At 41.0% G+C, this 17,476-nt stretch overlaps 1 protein-coding gene across 7 annotated transcripts in view; it reads left to right on the forward strand.

The window, feature by feature from the left end:
- The window catches only part of ANO1 (anoctamin 1), a 134,578-nt gene that overhangs the window by 82,736 nt on the left and 34,366 nt on the right, over positions 1–17,476 (forward strand). For 5 of the 7 annotated variants that reach the window (XM_054027989.1, XM_054027990.1, XM_054027994.1 and 2 more), the window contains 6 exons: positions 809–874; positions 1,588–1,643; positions 3,215–3,256; positions 9,080–9,144; positions 11,678–11,812; positions 16,136–16,296. In XM_054027989.1, the coding sequence (XP_053883964.1) occupies positions 809–874; positions 1,588–1,643; positions 3,215–3,256; positions 9,080–9,144; positions 11,678–11,812; positions 16,136–16,296 (525 nt within the window). The remainder of the gene's footprint in view (positions 1–808; positions 875–1,587; positions 1,644–3,214; positions 3,257–9,079; positions 9,145–11,677; positions 11,813–16,135; positions 16,297–17,476) is intronic. The other 2 variants (XM_054027991.1, XM_054027992.1) reach the window with 1 other exon arrangement.

Genomic DNA, 17,476 nt, shown 5'->3' on the forward strand with positions numbered 1-17,476 from the left:
GGGGCTGACAGCCAAAGCTCCTAAAAAAAAAAAAAAAAAAAAAAGCACACAGTTCGCGCCTCCCTTGTCACATTCCCATGCCTTCCTTGGGAGACCTGCTCCATTGTTTGAGAACTGCTGGTGTAGACATACCCTATATTTCTCTACATCCAGACCCATGCTGTTATGTCAGTAAGAGATCAATAAACAATTGTCTAGATAGAACACACCATAATATGCCGGGGTTTTTTTGTTTTGTTTTCTCTTTGTAATATTCTTAAACTCTTATTATACACATTGACCTAATTTTGATCAGGTGATAATCAGCTTAGCTCTGTTAAAATCAATGGAGCAATGTCAATTTACACCAACTGAGGATGTGATCTTAAAAGTCATCGTTCAAGATTAGATAGCAGAGTCACCAAACATAACTTCAGTGGGTAACGAGACCCATTCAAAGACTTGTAGAAACTCCATATTTGGCAGTAGCTATATTAATGCCAACAGCTATAATAAAACTTACAGTATCTAGAAATTATATACCATAGCCTCCAAGGATCTGTATCCTGCTAAGCAGTCTTTGGAATTCTGTAGCAAGATGAGATTTCTAAGTGCATTCTTCACCCATTGCACAATTCTAACTATATGTATAACTTCTCCTGTTACGTCCTCACTTCTCTTAATTTATCACAAAATTAAAGAATGAGGTCATTCTCCACAAGGCAGAGAATAAACGCCTCAGAGCTCCCCCCATCCCACACACGTTACAGATGCAGCATTAACTGCTTTAAGGCTCATGTATGTAACTAATAGACAAATGTGTAAACAGGGACAGGAGAGGGAAGAAAGACGGAAACTACCCTTTTAAATAAAAGATGGAAATGTGGTAAATATGGTAAGTATTATGTGAAGGTCTTTGCAAAGACTTTCCCTACAACTTTGCTAACCAATCTGAAAAACTTTGAGTGTATGATGAGTGCGTATGTATTAGGGTTGCCAACTTTGTATTTCAAAAATAAGAAACTGTTTTCTTAGCACCCCTTTCCCGCCCCTCCTCCTGATAGTAGTAATACTACTAATAAGCAGTACTCACCGATATTTGCCTGGGGTATTTCTTGCTGCCTTTTGCAGCACTCAGAAACTTCTGACCTTCTTGTACAAAGATTTAAAAATAAGGGACGTCCCTTATAATAAAGAACTGTTGGCAACCCTAGTAGGTATGTTCCCTTACACAATCAATCCAGCCATATTCTTCTTACATCCAGCCTTTTTGCTTTAAAATCTGCAGCCTTGCTCTTCAAATCAGACTGACTTTTCAGAAAATGTAATTTATTGTAATGACTCATTTCAAGTCATTGTCTCCTAATTCTTCATTCTCAAACATATGACTTCCTCTTACTCTCTGCAGTTTTCCATTTTGTAAAATGAATCCTGTTTAATGATCTGTGTGAATGAAAATGAAACTATATGGAGAGGAATTAGATGGTGGCAGATTTATTAGCTAACCAAATGAGTGCTATTTTGAGGGAATTCTTAAGCAATGTTGGATGTTAACTTGAGACCGTCCAAATTTAAAATTGTACATAGCTATTATTTCTTTCTTTCAAGGAATCACCAGTCTGCTTGCCAATGGAGTTTACAGTGCTGCATATCCTTTGCATGATGTAAGTGATCTTGGAATATATTTTACATTTCTATAAATCTGACACCAAGAAATCCTTAGTGTGTTATATATTAATGGCATCATCCCAAACATCTTTAGTGTTTCACAAGCTTAATTTCCTGCTCTGCTTTTATAATGAGTTTCCACAACTTGTACAGTCTTTACCTTTCAGCTGTGTTGGCTTTTAATAATACCTGCCAAGTTAGTTCCCTGGTCATCAAAAATGCTATTTTAATATAAAGTTAGTGGAGTTATTAACGTGGCTTGGCAAATTAAATACTTTTGCTAGTTTTTGACCTTCTGCTCCCAAGGACTCTGGCACTATGGTGAGGAAATGTATTAATATCAGTGACTCCAAGTAGCTAATTTCCTGGTCTAAATCCCCCTGGCATCCCCCTATATAAACAGGAAATGTCAGTGATTGTATGTATAATGGGTTGCCATTGGGGAAGTGTCCAAATACTTTAATGCACAGTGCCAGTAGGGACTGGTAGGATCAGAGGACAGTAAGGAATTTTATATGGAGTCATTTACCACAGGTGCACTGGTGTGGATCTATATCAGGTTGGTAGTGACCCAAAGATTTCATCCTCTGACTTGATAGCCTTATAAAATGACTTGGGGATCACTATTCATGCCAAAGTGGACTGATAGGTACACCACAGTTAGCATTAACTGACACCCTTACTCAAGAGACTGAGAAGTGGATGGCGTTGAAACATTACAGGAAGGGGCCATCTGTAATAGGCTTCATTAATGTCAACAGAGCAGTGCTTAATGCCCCTGCTGCATCTGCTCTGTGAGTGTATAAAAGATCGTGGTGTGAAGATGAAGTAACATCATGGTGGAAAAGGCCCTTTGAACCTCATGATCTTCTCACTTGCAGGGGGTTTAAAACTAATAAAACTTCATTGACTTGAATGGGGTTATCACTGGTTTACATTGGTGTGAATGAAATCAGAATCTGGCCTTTTGTCTATCTGGCATTTATCACAAGCATCTACTATAGAGATACTATTTAGCGTTCAAAAAGATTAAATAAATTCTACTTCATGTACATGCTAATGTTCTGCTGTGCTTTATTAGACATGTAGACAGATTCTGATAGCCACTGATATGTATATTTTATTTGTTCCATAATTGTATTCCTTATCATATTTAGAAATGGCCCCAAATCAAAGCCCCAGACTTAATCACCCCTGAGCTTTGGGACAGTTTGGATATGGGTTAGCCTTCTAAGCTGGTCTCCTCTTTTTATAATGCACGAACTAAACCCCAAATATCACTCAAATGTGGGCCTATCTCTAATCACATTCTTCCCTTAACGTTTTTAGGCTGCCTTTATTACTTATTCATTTCTTTTACCCAGTGACCAACTTTATAACTTTTTCTTAATGTGCTTGATGACAGAAGACAAAGTGTGCCATGAGAAATGACCCATATAATGCAGCATTATTTTACAAATTGCCTTTCTGTTTTTGATTCATTACGTGAGTGGGATACATGGTATGTGAGACGCATAGCAGCGCTGGGTGTGACTTGTTGGGTAATGCAATTTTTCTTTTTTTAAAGGGTGACTACGAAGGTGAAAATGTTGAGCTCAATGACAGAAAAGTAAGTTGATATATGCGATTCAGCAAGTTCTCAAGAGTGTTAGCCTCACAAGTCACATTGGACTTTTGAATTGGACATTTGCCAAGATTTCCCAGAAAATATCATGGAAAGGCAGTCAGTGCCATATAGCAGAAATATTTCTAAATGTTACTCCAACATGGATGTGAATAAATTACCCTATGTAACAATGGTGCATTTCACATCATCATAGGAAATATGTCAGCATTTACATTCTAATTTCTCTTAAGGTTGCTGTGACATTAAGTACAATCTGGACTGATGGACAACTGCGTCCCCTCAATTCTCCAACCTGGGGTGCCTTTTACACTGCTTTGCTGTGAGAGCAACCATTCCTGGCCTGGTCACACATACATATATAAATCACTCCCAGCTATTCTGCATGAGTGCTATAACCAGCCACCCATGAATTATACTGCAGGGCAACACCAGCAAACTTAGTCCCAAACTTTCCCCCAGAAATGTGTGTCTTGTACGGCCTAGCACTTTCCTGGACAATACAAGCTCATATAAAGTACATCATTTCATTAATAGAAAAGGATCTGCACAAATCCTGTTATCCCAAATTAAGTTTCCCAAACACTTCAGTCCAAACACCCACTGGTTTAGATAAAACAATAAAGCAAGTTTATTAACTACAGACAGATAGATTTTAAGTGATTACAAGTAATGAGGCATAAAAGTCAGAATTGGTTACAAAGAAATAAAAGTAAATCACAACTAATTTAACAAGCTATGTGAACTCAAAGCAAAGGGTCTCTCTCTCACCACATGTTCTATCAGTCTTACTGGCTGGTTCTTTCAGCCAGGATCCCTCCCCAGTCCCATGATGCTTCCTTTGTCCTTCAAGTGTTATTGATGCCATAAGTAGAGATGAAGGGGGAGAGAAATTGGGGCATCGGTTCCCCATTCTTTAGTCTTTTTCCTCTTCTTTGAACCAGCTGGGGTTCAAGAGACAAAGTCTTTGGGAATGGAAATCTCCAGCTGTTTCTTTGCCAAAATGTAGACTTCTCACTCACATCCTTTATCCTGCTGAAGAATGGCCACTTAACCAGATGATAGTCCATTCGATTTCATTGACCCCTGGCTGAGGTGTCAGTTTGCCTTTTGTCTCTGAGGAACTGGTTTGTGGCTGTTTCCCCAGATTTAGAATATATCTTAGTAATATCATATAGTAGAATCTTATAACTTTATATACAATGCTGCCACACATATATTACCAGGACAAAAATTATCAGCAAATCATGAGTTTTCAAATGGTACCTTACAAAGCATAGTTTGTACAAAATTTATCATAGTCTTGAAAAGAAGGTACAGACTGTCACAGTTGCAAAACTTCATTTCAGGCCAACACATATATGAACACTTTTAGCCAGATTCTGATCCCCTTACTTGCACTGAACAGCACTTAACTGCACACATAGCCATGCTAGTCTGGAGTAAGGGGATAAGAATCTGACCCTGAGGAAAATAATCTCAAAAGTAACCATTTTGATACTTAGAATTTATTGGACAAAAAAAAGATTGCCTGGTTTCAAACAAGGTTTTGCTGTCATGTAACTAAGTTAAGGGCTAATTTTTATCTTTAAGTCCCAGCCTGTGCTAAGAGTGCTACAGTTCATCTCCTAGATGGGCCATACAGGCAGTATCGGATTTCACTTTAATTCCTGTTTAGCCAAATTCATGACTTAAAGGATGTTGTTTAAGTCTTACTCTCCTGATGCAGGGTGCTTCAGACTGGCTGAGACTGACTGTGTTTCAAGACACCGTCTTAAGTGATAGATAGATATAATTTCATCCGATTTTGTTTTCTGTTTTTAAATATATAATATTTTTATAGAAAATACAAAAGAGCAGGAATGAGGAGGAAGGTTATAAGATAGGTATAATAAATTATGGGAGGACAATTGCACAAGATAATATTTGGTACATATATAGTGTTCTGCAAGTATAATGAAATTAATTCTCATAACGCTTCCGTGAAGAGGGGTTTCCATTTTGCAGACAGAAAAACGGAAACAAAAAGCTTAAGGCCAAAGTTTTCTAAAGAGGACGCTAAGTTTGGGGCCTCCGTTATTGGGTTTCTAAACTTGAGACAGCTTGGGGCTGACTTTCAGAATTGGTGCATACCCACAACTCCAAATGAAGTCAGTGGGAAGTGCAGGTGGTCAGCATGTCTGAAAATCAGACCAAAGGCATCTCAGGTTGGGCACCCAAAATGGAGGCACCCAAAATCAGAGGGTACATTTGGAAATTTGCATATGCCAAAGACCACATAGAATGGTCATTGGAAGAGCCAGGATTCATAGTCAAATTTCTGACTTCTAGTTCTGTGACTAGCCCTCTGCTGCCTTCTCTTTTATACTTCAGTTAAAAATATCATGTATGTGTAATTTCCTTATTGAAAAACAAGTTATTCAAACAAAAGCAGGAGCAAAAGACTAAATTTCTTCAAAGCATTTGGATTATCTTCTTGACCAGTCCCTTTCCAAGACTCATGAGTTCATTGTTCTACAAATTCTGAAATATTTACTCTCTGCTGACTTTCAGTTCCTTCAAATAGTTCTTTGGCAAACTGTCATGGTTCTTAATAATTACTCTTGAAACTTTCTCAAATCTTATTTAGTAGTTGCTCAGGCCTTACATCTTTATCACAGAACTAATAAAGAAGAATTGAGAGATAGCCCTGAAATAAATATTTAGCACCATTGCACTGATGCTTCGTAATCACTGATTTGAAGCTGCACTCTGAATAGCAGGCAGCTAAACAGCAGAAATGGTGTGATAGGTTTATATTTGAACTACAAATATAAACCTTTAGATTTGAAGTGTCCTCCAAAATTGAAAAATATGCATTGATGCAAAATCTCTTTAATTTGGTATCTTTCTGATAAATTTTGGGAAGACCATACTAAACATACAAATATATAGACATATCGCCTACCTTTGCAAAAGTGACTAGTGATTTTAGGTGCCTCACTTTTTGGGTGCCCAATTTAGGACACCTGAAAGGGACCTGATTTTTATAAAGTGCTGAGCACCTGCCCAATCAAATCAGGTCCTTTTTATAATGTTGCAATTCGGGCACCTGAAAATCAAGATGACCAAAATCACTAGTCACTTTTTTAAAATTCAGGCTATAGATCCCAAATTAACAAAACTTTTGGTGATGTAGCAAAAGAATCTGAATCACTGGTGTAAAGTAGATTAAAATAAAAATCTAAACAGCAAATCAGCATGAATGTTTGTGTATAATAAAAGGATGACATTCAACTTTCAGTTCCTAAAATGACTGTTCTTGCTGTTGTGCGCAAAAAAATAAATGTTAATTGATTTGGGTTGCAGAGAGGAAAATAAGGAAACCACTTAGTACTTACTGACTAAACATCTGTTGTATAAATAAAAATGTAATTATTCTTAATGATTTGAACACATTTAGAGAAGAGCAGGCAAGCTTTGAAGGCTGTAGTAATAACTCTGCAAGGGAACTGTAAAACTGCTCTAAGAATAATGTTCTCTGTATGAATCATAGAATATCAGGGTTGGAAGGGACCGCAGGAAGTCATCTAGTCCAACCCCCTGCTCAAAGCAGCACCAATCCCCAACTATTTTTTGGCCCCAGTTCCCTAAATGGAACTCTCAAGGATTGAGCTCACACCCTTGGGTTTAGTAGGCTAATGCTCAAACCACTAAGCTATCCATATGATCTCCTTTGCTAAGAGTAGGAATGTGGGAGAATACTTCTGAGACTAATTTGGGTTGCAGTTAAATTGCCAATGAGGCTTTTGGTTTTATTTATTTTATTTCATGGTAGAATTGTAAGCTGCTGAGATGTCCGGTTTCACCACATCATGGTTCAAATAAGCTAATGACTTTAGGAAACATCAGCCTGTTGTTACCTATTCTTATATGAACAAAATATCTGAAATTGGTTTATCTGCACCTAAGGGAAATTTAATTTAGAACTCCTTGTGTCTAAGACATACAAGTTAAAAGGCTTTTATTGAATTAATTATTTAACAATTAGGCAATGTTAGTTTTTATGGTTTAATTATTTTGCATCTATGAATCAGTTTAAACACTCTTTGGTTTTGTAAATAGGCCAGTGTTCACATCCCCATTCTCAGCCCCACACGGCCTATTTATATTCCACTTACTGTTTTTAAATTGTTAATTCAGAGAGAGGGTTTGACTTTAAGCCCAGCTTTAGGTAAGTGATGCATAAGCTGCACCACCCAGGTGGATAGCCATGGTTGGCATTGACCTACAGAGGCACACCTACAAATCAAATCCTGCCCAGCTATCCATGTGCTGCAGGATAGATTATCCAGCTATCCATGTGCTGCTGGCCTATACCTCCATTCCAGCCAGAAGTACGGGTGATGGGGCGCAGGCTATTCCCATATCCATGTCCAGTCACCTACCACATGCTCTGGTAGTGGGAAATAAGTGAGCATGCAGCTCACTTGCTTGCTTCCTCATGTCTAGAACCAAGGTGCAAGTAACCTGTGATAATAGCTGGAATGCTAAATTGGTTAAAATTAAACTAAAAACAAAGCAAAAAAAAGATGCAGTTAGCAGCAACTTTTAAAAGAATCCTGCTTATTATTTCAGAATGTACTTGCTGATTAAATTAATCTGATTCTGATTCTCTGTGCTACATTTGATGTGTTTTGGGTTTTTTTCTTACCAAAAGTTACAATTAAGGAAACATAGTGATAGCAATCAACTCATGCATTTAAATTTGAGAGGTTTTACCGTTGCCAAATGATTGAATGAAAACCGTGGTGACAATTAGAACAAACAGACCTATTCATTGATATTGCTTGCATGGATTAATCATTGTTATATTGTTTATATTAATAATTCAAACTAAAAAAAAAAAAAACTAAAAATAGAGACTATCATTGTACTGGAATTCACAGGTAGATCATGGGAACCTAAGGCTTTATTTTTCCTGGTTCTGCATGAAGAACTTTCACAGAAATCAATGAGATTTTTGTACCAAAACTAATTGTGTGGCAAGATATAGACCTTAAAATGTGCTGAACGGCAAGAAGGCTATCAAGTAGCCAGTTTAATACCTCCTTGTTCTCTCTCCAGAATTGGACTGGGTCAGGAAGAATCAAATCTCAGAAGTGTAGTCTTGTTTACAATGTAAATTATGTAATAAATTGAGTGCTTTCAGATTAACCTAGTTTTGTGAGTATTTAATTTCATTTTGTGAGCCATTAATGGTGACCTTTATTTTCTTTGGCTCAAATCCTGACTGAAAATAATTAGTGAAGATCTTTGTGTTCTTCTTAAGATCTTAAATGCAGTTTCTTGGACACTTCAGTATACTTCCTCTCTACAGATGCAAAATATTAGTGCAGCAACAGCAAACTAGTTTATTCTAGTTTGTGCTCCCACTCTCTCACTCTCTCACTCTCTCTCTCTCTAATAACTCCAAGAACAACCATCCTTCACACTCACATCCATTCTGCTAAAGACTTGACTGATGTATGATTTGCAACAAATCATAAAATCAAGGTTACCCTCCCCCTTACATCTATCCATTAGTGCTGTTGTTGGAGAGCTTTTAGTGCAGTAGAATTCATCATTGTAGCATGCAGTGTGCCAAACCATCAAGCTTGTTTTTAATACTTAATGCAGACGCATGTATTGGTCGATTGAGGTATGTGCAACCACAAGAAGAGCGACACCAGAGCATGACATGAACAGTGCAGTAACTTGGAACAAAAGGAGAAATGGCTCATGTACATGATGTCTTATTTTAGCTTTCATTTGTGATTTATTTTACAGCTCCTGTGTGAGGAATGGGCAAGCTATGGAGTCTTTTATAAATACCAGCCAATTGACCTGGTGAGGTAAGGAGAATTCTAAATGTCCTGTTTCCAGGCAGAAATTTAGATGTTTCATAAAGTTTTATGCAGTGTGATAGAATCATTAGATCTTCATAAACACAGATCCTGGAGCCCTTCCCCTACCTTCCACCAGACTGCCCTCATAAAGTTAACAGATACAGATACAGGGCCTGATTCTCTCCCTGGAGTCTACTGGTTTCCCTGGATGGGGATTCCTGGCAGTGGAAAGTCCTCTCTGGGGATTGATGAAGAAAGACACAAACCTTCTATAGGCTTGGAGTCCTTGATGCAGCTCAGAGCGAGAGGGGGGAGCAGAACTTGCTACGGATGGGTCAGGGCCGGGGCACCCAGTATACGTGCTGATTCCCTGGGTAGAACATAAAGCTACCTTCCCTCCGTAGCAGGGATGGCAGGTTTGTATAATTTTTGGTGGTGCTCAGAACAGGTCCAAGTCCTGCCCCCTCACCCCTGCCTTGTAAGGCGAGATATGTATTTTTAAATAATACAAAAATATGAGGGCTCTGGTGTGGACTAGTGATGAGGGGTTTGGGGCGTGGGAGGGGCTCAGGCAGAGGGTTGGGGTGCAGGGGTGAGGGCTGTGGAGTGGGGCTGGGGATGAGGGGTTCACGATGCAGAAGGGGGCTCAGGGATGGGGCAGAGGGCTAGGGTGCGAGGGGATGAGGGCTCAGGCTGGGAATGAGGGGTTTGGGGTGTGGGAGGGGCTCAGGGCTAGGGCAGAGGGTTGGGGTGTGGGGGGGGTGAGTGCTCTGGCTGGGGGTACAGGCTCTAGGGTGGGGTGGGGCTGGGGGTGAGGAGTTTGGGGTGCAGGTAGGCTTCCCCAGGGCTGGGGCTGGAGAGGATGACTCCCCCCCAGCCCTCTCCCCGCCAGCAGCCGCGAGCTCTGGTAGAGGGGCCTTCCTCTCTCCCAGCAGCACACTCACCTCACACCACTGTCACTGCATGTGCTCCTAGAACCCCTCTCAGGTCCAGTAAGCACCCTTGTCTCCCCTGTGGTGGATGCCAAGGAGGGGGAGGGGCTGCCATCACATGTGCGCCTCCCAGCGCCGTATTATTGCCTAGGCCGACAAATTTGCAGGGGCGGAAGCTCCCCTCCACGCCCTGCCCCCCTGCTCCAGCTCACCTCCGCCTCCTCTGCAAGCGCACCGCCACGTCCTGTTTTCTCTCCCCTCCCTGCGCTTGCGGGGAAGGAGGGGGAACGCCGCGCACTGGGGGAAGAGGCGGGGCTGGGGATTAGGGGAAGGGAGGGGGTGGAGTTGGGGCGGGGACTTTGGGGAGGGGGTTGGAAGGGGGGTGGGAAAAGGGCAGAGTCGGGCGGGGCCAGGGCGGCAATTATTTCCTGGCCTAGGGGCGGCAAAATTATTAATCCACCACGGGCACCTCCTCCCCTGCTGCTGCCCCTCACTGTAGCCTCACTAGGGGTGGGGGATGGGCCTGCCCCTTGCCCAGCTTGGGGCAGGAGCAGTGACCGCAGGTGTGGGGGTGCTGGTGGAGGGTCCCGCCGGAAAAGGGAAGGGTCTGAGGCGGAGGGGCAGGGGCAGCCTGCCCTGGCACTAGTGGTGGGGGCACTAGGACCCTGTGGCTGCAGTTGATGCCGGGAGCCAGCAGAGCGGAGCATAGCAAGGAGTTGCAGGGGGCAGCCACCCGCTTGAGGCAGGGATGCTCCGGGGCCCAGGGGAGGTGCACAGGGGCGGCAGGCGGGGCCAGGGGAGAGACCCGGCCCCAAACATTGGTGGAGCTGGGCCCTGAATATTGCTGGAGTCCGGGCACCATGGGCCTATATAACTCACCGCCCCTGCTCTGTGGAAGCGCTGTGGCAGGATATTGATAATACTTAGATATTTGTGCTTAGTTGTTACAGTGACTATAGACCATTACACAGACCGACAAAGCATGAAAACCAGAAAGTGGTGGGTCCAGATGAGAAACAGACATTTCGTATAGTTACAGCAGTCCCTTCAAGTGACTTAACTGCAAACTCAAATGCATCTTCTGGTTTAAGTTTAAATTAAAGTTCTAATGGGAACAGGGACAAGGCTTTCTTTTTCTAAATTCCCACTTCACTCTCTCTTGGGTTCAAAAGTCTTGCTTATCACAATGGGAATTTAAGGTGCACAAAAGAATACAAGATTTTGATTTTTTTTTGTCTTTTTATTGAGGATGAATTTTGTTTGTCATTGTTGAGATTCAGGGACCATGGAGTAATTTCAATAAAGAAAAGGGCAAAATTTTTGTTTAGGGAAATTTGATAATGGTTAATCTAAATATATCAGTTTAGACCCACAGAGGAGCAAAAGAGTTTGGCTAGTAGGAATAACTGACTTTTTTGGTTCCTCCATCACTGGATTCATTCCAAGGGGTGTGCAAAAAGGAATCCTCCTCGGGGAAATGCATTCCAGCTAGTCAAGAGTTTACTTTCCCCTTCAAGCTTAATACTGCTGTGATTCATAATTTTAGCCATGATATATTTTAAGATCTAGTAAACATTTCATTGTTTTTTTTTCTCAATGTATTTCAGAAAATACTTTGGAGAGAAGATTGGACTGTATTTTGCCTGGCTGGGAGTTTATACTCAAATGCTCATTCCTGCTTCCATTGTAGGGGTTATTGTGTTTCTGTATGGCTGTGCAACCGTGGATGAGAATATACCAAGGTAAAAAAAAAATATGCAAATGCTCACTTTTATTTCTTTACACATCCAAACAGCATTCAGAATCCAGGCTGTTATATTTATGACACCAATCATTTATTCAAGCTTTATGTTGGTGCTGAGTAGGGTTGGAGCAGTGAAATCTTCAATCCTACCTGAGACGAGGCCATCAGTTGGAATACTGGCCATGGCCCTATGCAGTGTAATAGAATCATTAGATTTTCATAAACACAGATGGTGGAGCCTCTCCCCTACCTTTATCAGACTGCCTTCATAAAGTTCATGCGCATCATTCATGGCATAGAGAGAATTCATACTGTATAGAGTTCAAAAATGACAATGTGACACTTAAGGAGCTTGATCTGTTCAGTTTATCAAAGAGAAGTTTGGGAGGTAACTTGATCACTGTGACAGGTATTTAGACGTGGAAAAGATATCTGATGGAGGGGCTTTTTATTCTTGGTGACAAAGGTATAACAAGATCCAATGGCTGGAAGTCAACTTAGAAATAAGATGTAATTTCCTAGCAGGGAGGATGATTTAACTTTGAACATCTTACCTGGGTGGTGGACTCACCATCATTGTTTGGAATCTTTAAAATGAGATAAAGCATATCTTTTAAAAAGATATTTAAATTCAGCTTCTAGGAAAAATTCTGCCTGTGTCTGCAGGAAGTCACGTGGGACGTAGGATGGTCATAGTGGTCTCTTCTGGCCTTAGAGTCTGTGAATCCTGATGTTCGTTTGTTCCCTTCATGGGCCTTGGAGAGAACAGGAAGCTCTCTCCATGTTCAAAACACTTGCAGCTCTGCTTCAAGATAATGATTATGAACAAATCTCATGCTTCAGGGATTCAGTCAGTCACCTGCAGGAGTCAGGAAGGATATTTCCCCCCAAAGCACAATTGGCCAGATGTATTTGGGGTGGGAGCAGGGGGCAGTCACCTTCTTCTGAAGAATCAGGCAGCGGCCACAGCTGGAGATAGGATACCGGACAGGGTGAACCTAATGCTCTGAAGAAGCACAGAAAATCCTTTTTCTTAGAAGCTTGACTGGTGTATCTTGTTCACATGCACAAGATCCAACTGATCACCACATTTGGGGTTGAAAAGGAATTTCCCTCCAAATCGTATTGGCAGGAACCTAGCAGGTTTTCACCTTCCTTTGCAGCATGGAGCACAAATCACCTGCTAGGATCATCTGGACAAATCTCACCTAATCAATTCCCTTCCATTTCCGGGGCCTCAAGGTGTTGGTGGCACCTCAGTCTCTCCTGTTTTCTGCTTGTGGCACACAACAATTTAAACCCAAGTAATTGGGCTCAGTATAGGAGTAATAGGGTGAAATTTACTAGCCTGTGATATACAGGGCAGACTAGATGATCTAATAGTCCCATCTGGCCATGAAATCTATGAGAAGGTGTACGAGGTACATGAATTCACCCTGTGCAGCCAGTCTTTCTCCCTTGCAAAATTCCAGTACAAGCCTTGCCTCTCTGCATCAGGTTGAATTCCACACTTAGGCTGCAGTCATAAACACACAATGTGACTACTCAGGTGTATAAAGTTAATCATGTGTGTTTGCAGAATCAAGGCTTTAGTGAATACATGTGCCCCATTGGATAATTTGGCAAAGTTTAAACATCACTAAATTTTCTTAGCTGTTGGAGTAAAGATACAATTAATCGTAAACTAGAATGTCCGTGCCAGCAGTTTAAGAATCTAGGCAGCCTGGCTCTGGAACAATTATAATTTAGAACTGCTGCATCATCAGATTGATGTGAACAATTTCTGGCCACTGGAGATGAGAAAAGATTAGATTTCTGGGCATTTGTTTTAGTTTGTCAGGAATAGTGGAAATATCAGTGCTGTAGGATATGTAAAATAAATTAAGATAATTGCATGATTTTGTACTGAACAACAGTTTTTCCTTCTGGTACTTGGTTGAAGCAACTAAAAACTCAAAGTAAAATGCTACATATCTGTGAAAGTGTAGTGTCATTAAGACCTAGAGTTTGGCACACCAGGAAGCTAGTTACAACTCACCATTCCTGGAACCAGCTCTACACCAGCCTCTGTCTGATGGACTGCATTAATATATGCTGTCTGGTGACGGGTCCCAAGTGTCTATCTGCCAGCCTGCAATTGCCAGAGCACAGTCAGCTTTGGCCACACCTCCTGCATGCTTCATCCATTTGAGCACTTTACACGTGATGGGTACTCTTCCACACCAGGGGACTCTCTAGCAGGGAACATTTGGCCTCTTTCTGTTCCCTTTTAATGCTGGAGCTCTGCAAAAGGTTTGAAGGAGGTCTCAGGACTGATCCTACAATATTCAGTACTTGGCAAAAATGCTATGTTATCAGTATTCTACCACCTTAATAATCTAATAATGAATTGTTATTATTATTTATTAATACAGTGCCATAGGTGTGCATGACACTGTATAAGTAGTCACAGTGTTCATCTAAGAGTTTGTTCTCCACGATAGAAAGATAAAATATGTACAGAACAAAATATATTTTCAGAAAGTAGAATCTGGAAAACAGCTGTGGGTAAAAAACAGATAGCATGTAGACAAAATAGAAGGTCACAGTTAAGCTTATGTTGAATCAGCACTTGCTTAGTTTTGAGTTTATATACACTTAAATCTCCAGAGATGTGACAAAATAATCATGTGTGGCCTGTTGATGAGGTATGTGCTAAAAATAATTTATTTTAGCTCACTTGTTGACAGCAACTTTTCTGTCCTTTTCATAATTGTAGATCAGATCATTATATAAATTAATCTTAAAAGAACATTTAAAAAAAATTGTGTAACCAGAACACAGACGATATGTCTGTTATAAAGTAGTGGATAGCATCTACTGTGAACAACAAAGACAGCTCAAGAATACATATGTCTAAACTAGGTAATCTGGTCAAATTAGTAAAATCCAGGTGCCTGGTGTTGTTTAGTTATTTATTGTACATTTTCCAAAAAAGCCTCTAATTTTGCATTTCCAGTTTTGCTTCCATAAACTGTTTCATGTGAAAATGATAGAAATTTAGATATCAACCAGGAACGATATCTGTGTCCACAAATCATGTAGTTGGATGTCCAGGGGAAATTTTCTGGTCTGATAGGGTTGCTTTGCATCACTCCAACTGTTGACAAGTTTAGCAGCCAGCATAGAAGCTACTCTGCTATCCCCTTATCAGCCTCTAGCATAGGGGATTTTTCTGTGTAAATGATGTAGTGGGCTCATCTTCATGCCCCAGCTGCTAGAGTAATTGCTGGGAACCATAGGCAGTCATGCTTAAAGTAGAGCAGTCTGCTTCCTGCTGTACTTTATGCTGGGCACTGGCGCAGGTTGAAATCAATTTTGCCTATCACCCCACCAGTCCCTATCCCTAGCTTAGCTCCGAAGGACTATCTAGCCCCTAAACTCTTATCACTTTCGCATGCGACTGATTGTACCTGCAATTGATTGTAGATGCAAAATTAGCATTTCAATTGAGGCACCTTAAAAAATGTGATGCTAAGATCCATGAATGTAGTAGTGGTCTAATGACAATTCCAAGATACTTTTTCTCATACCACACAGCAAACTTTAGACCAGACTGCTAGACAGTCTCTTTTCCCCAGTAAATGGAATGCAGGTCAAAGCCAAAAACATTGGATCCATTTCATTTAATGTGCCTCTTCTAACTTTGTTGCCTTGATCTGAGGTCACATATTCCCGATAGTGTAGTTCCAGAGACAGAGCTAAGTGAGGGTATCGTCTTGAGGACAGTAGAGAGGAAGAACAGTTTTGTGATTAAAGCACTGGAGATCGGAGTTCAGTTTCCAGGTCTGCCACAGATGCACTCTCTCTCTCTCTCTCTCTCTCTGCCTCAGTTCCCCATGTATCAAATGGGGTTAATACTTATTTTTCTCCTATCTTTTGTCTGCCTTGCTTTACATTGTAAGCACTTCAGAACAGGCTCTTTCTCTCACTTTATGTTTATACAGTGGATAGCATAGGGCCTGATTCATTTCCTCTTGATGTCAATGGAGAGATTGCTGTTGACCTGAATGGGAATTGGATCAGACCTATAGTGGGACCCTGATGTCATTTGGGGCTTCTAGGACTGACCATAATACAAAATAAGTAACAATTCTAAGAAGAGGTTGAGAAGTGAGAAGAAATACGAAGGGAGCATTTGGCAGCCCTGCAGGTTGAATGTGCATTCAGTGACCGGGAGCATATGCAGAGGACAAATGTCTTATCAGAAGAGAGAACCTGTGCATGGTAGATTAAATGTATTAACCTTACTCTTTGCATTTACTTGTTGCTTTCCTCACAGTATGGAGATGTGTGATGAGAGAAACAATATCACCATGTGTCCTCTATGTGACAATACATGCAGTTACTGGAAAATGAGCTCTTCCTGTGCCACTGCTCGAGCGAGTCACCTGTTTGACAATCCAGCAACTGTCTTCTTCTCTGTCTTTATGGCTCTGTGGGGTAAGAAATTTATGGCTTTGACGTGGGGTTTTTAATTCCTTTAAATACAGGAGGTTAAAAAAAACAAAAAAAAGCTAAACCAATATTTTTATGCTTGGACAGTTAATTATGTCATGTTCCTCCCCACCCAGCCCCCTCCCCCCCTCTTTCCAATGAAACTGTCATCCCTAAATTTATATTCTGGACTGAAGGTTAAAATTCAGGAGGTTGCTCAGATGAATATAAAATGAAATTGTTAAGCATATGTCATAAAACTGCTGCATGGCATGTCTAGATTTCATTAAGGGGATTGCATAGCTTGCCAACAAAATCTACTTACAGAGCCAGTTTCCAAATTAGAACATTGCTGAAGAGATGTATTGAATATGTGGGGCAGAGAGGGGAAGAGGAGCGTAATGGCCGTTCATGTCTCAGAACAAAACATGACTGAGTCTTGCTGTGCTTGCAATTAAGTTTATCAGGGAACAGGCCTGGACTAGTGGTCTGCACAGCGGACCATGAACTTGAAGCTGCTGCAATCTAATTATTTTACAACTGCTGATTCCTCCTGAAATTCTTGAGCAAGTTTCTCTGCTTCAGTTTCCACTTGTAAAATTGAGTTGTTAATATTAGCTGTCCCAGGGAAGTGTTGTGAGAATGAATTAGATAGTTTGTAAAGTGGTTAGAAGCACTGTGTAAGTGCTAAACATTATTACTATTGTCTCAGCAAGATTCCCCAGTGTGGACAGTAGCCCAGACGGTATCAGAAAACCCCTACACAGGAGATTTCTGTTGAAAAGAGATTCAGTGCTGAGGTAACCCAAGGACCTATTCCTTTAGGATGGAGAACTCAGTTAGTCAAGATCATTGCCACTGGTGGGAAGCACCAAGTAATAGTTTCCTTTTAGCTGGTTGGCTGAACAGAGAGAACTCCAATTTCTAGCATTACTAATCTTTGTGGGTGACATTCGCTTGCTGGTGGAGGTTTCATGTAAGGCCCTCTTGGCTATGGAACCGTCACATTGGCCCTGCATGAGGGGGAATACCAGTTAAGTGACTAATCACATCTTCTGCAAGTCAGGGGGTTTCCATTAGGAGAGTTGGAGATAAATAGTCTGGAGCCACTTGTGTACAGAACTAATACATAGGAACCTTGCACGTAGGGAGCACAGATGAAGACTAGCTGCCATTCCAGCCCACA

The sequence above is a fragment of the Malaclemys terrapin genome, chromosome 4 (assembly GCF_027887155.1).
Source record: "Malaclemys terrapin pileata isolate rMalTer1 chromosome 4, rMalTer1.hap1, whole genome shotgun sequence".
Classification (NCBI taxonomy): domain Eukaryota; kingdom Metazoa; phylum Chordata; order Testudines; family Emydidae; genus Malaclemys; species Malaclemys terrapin.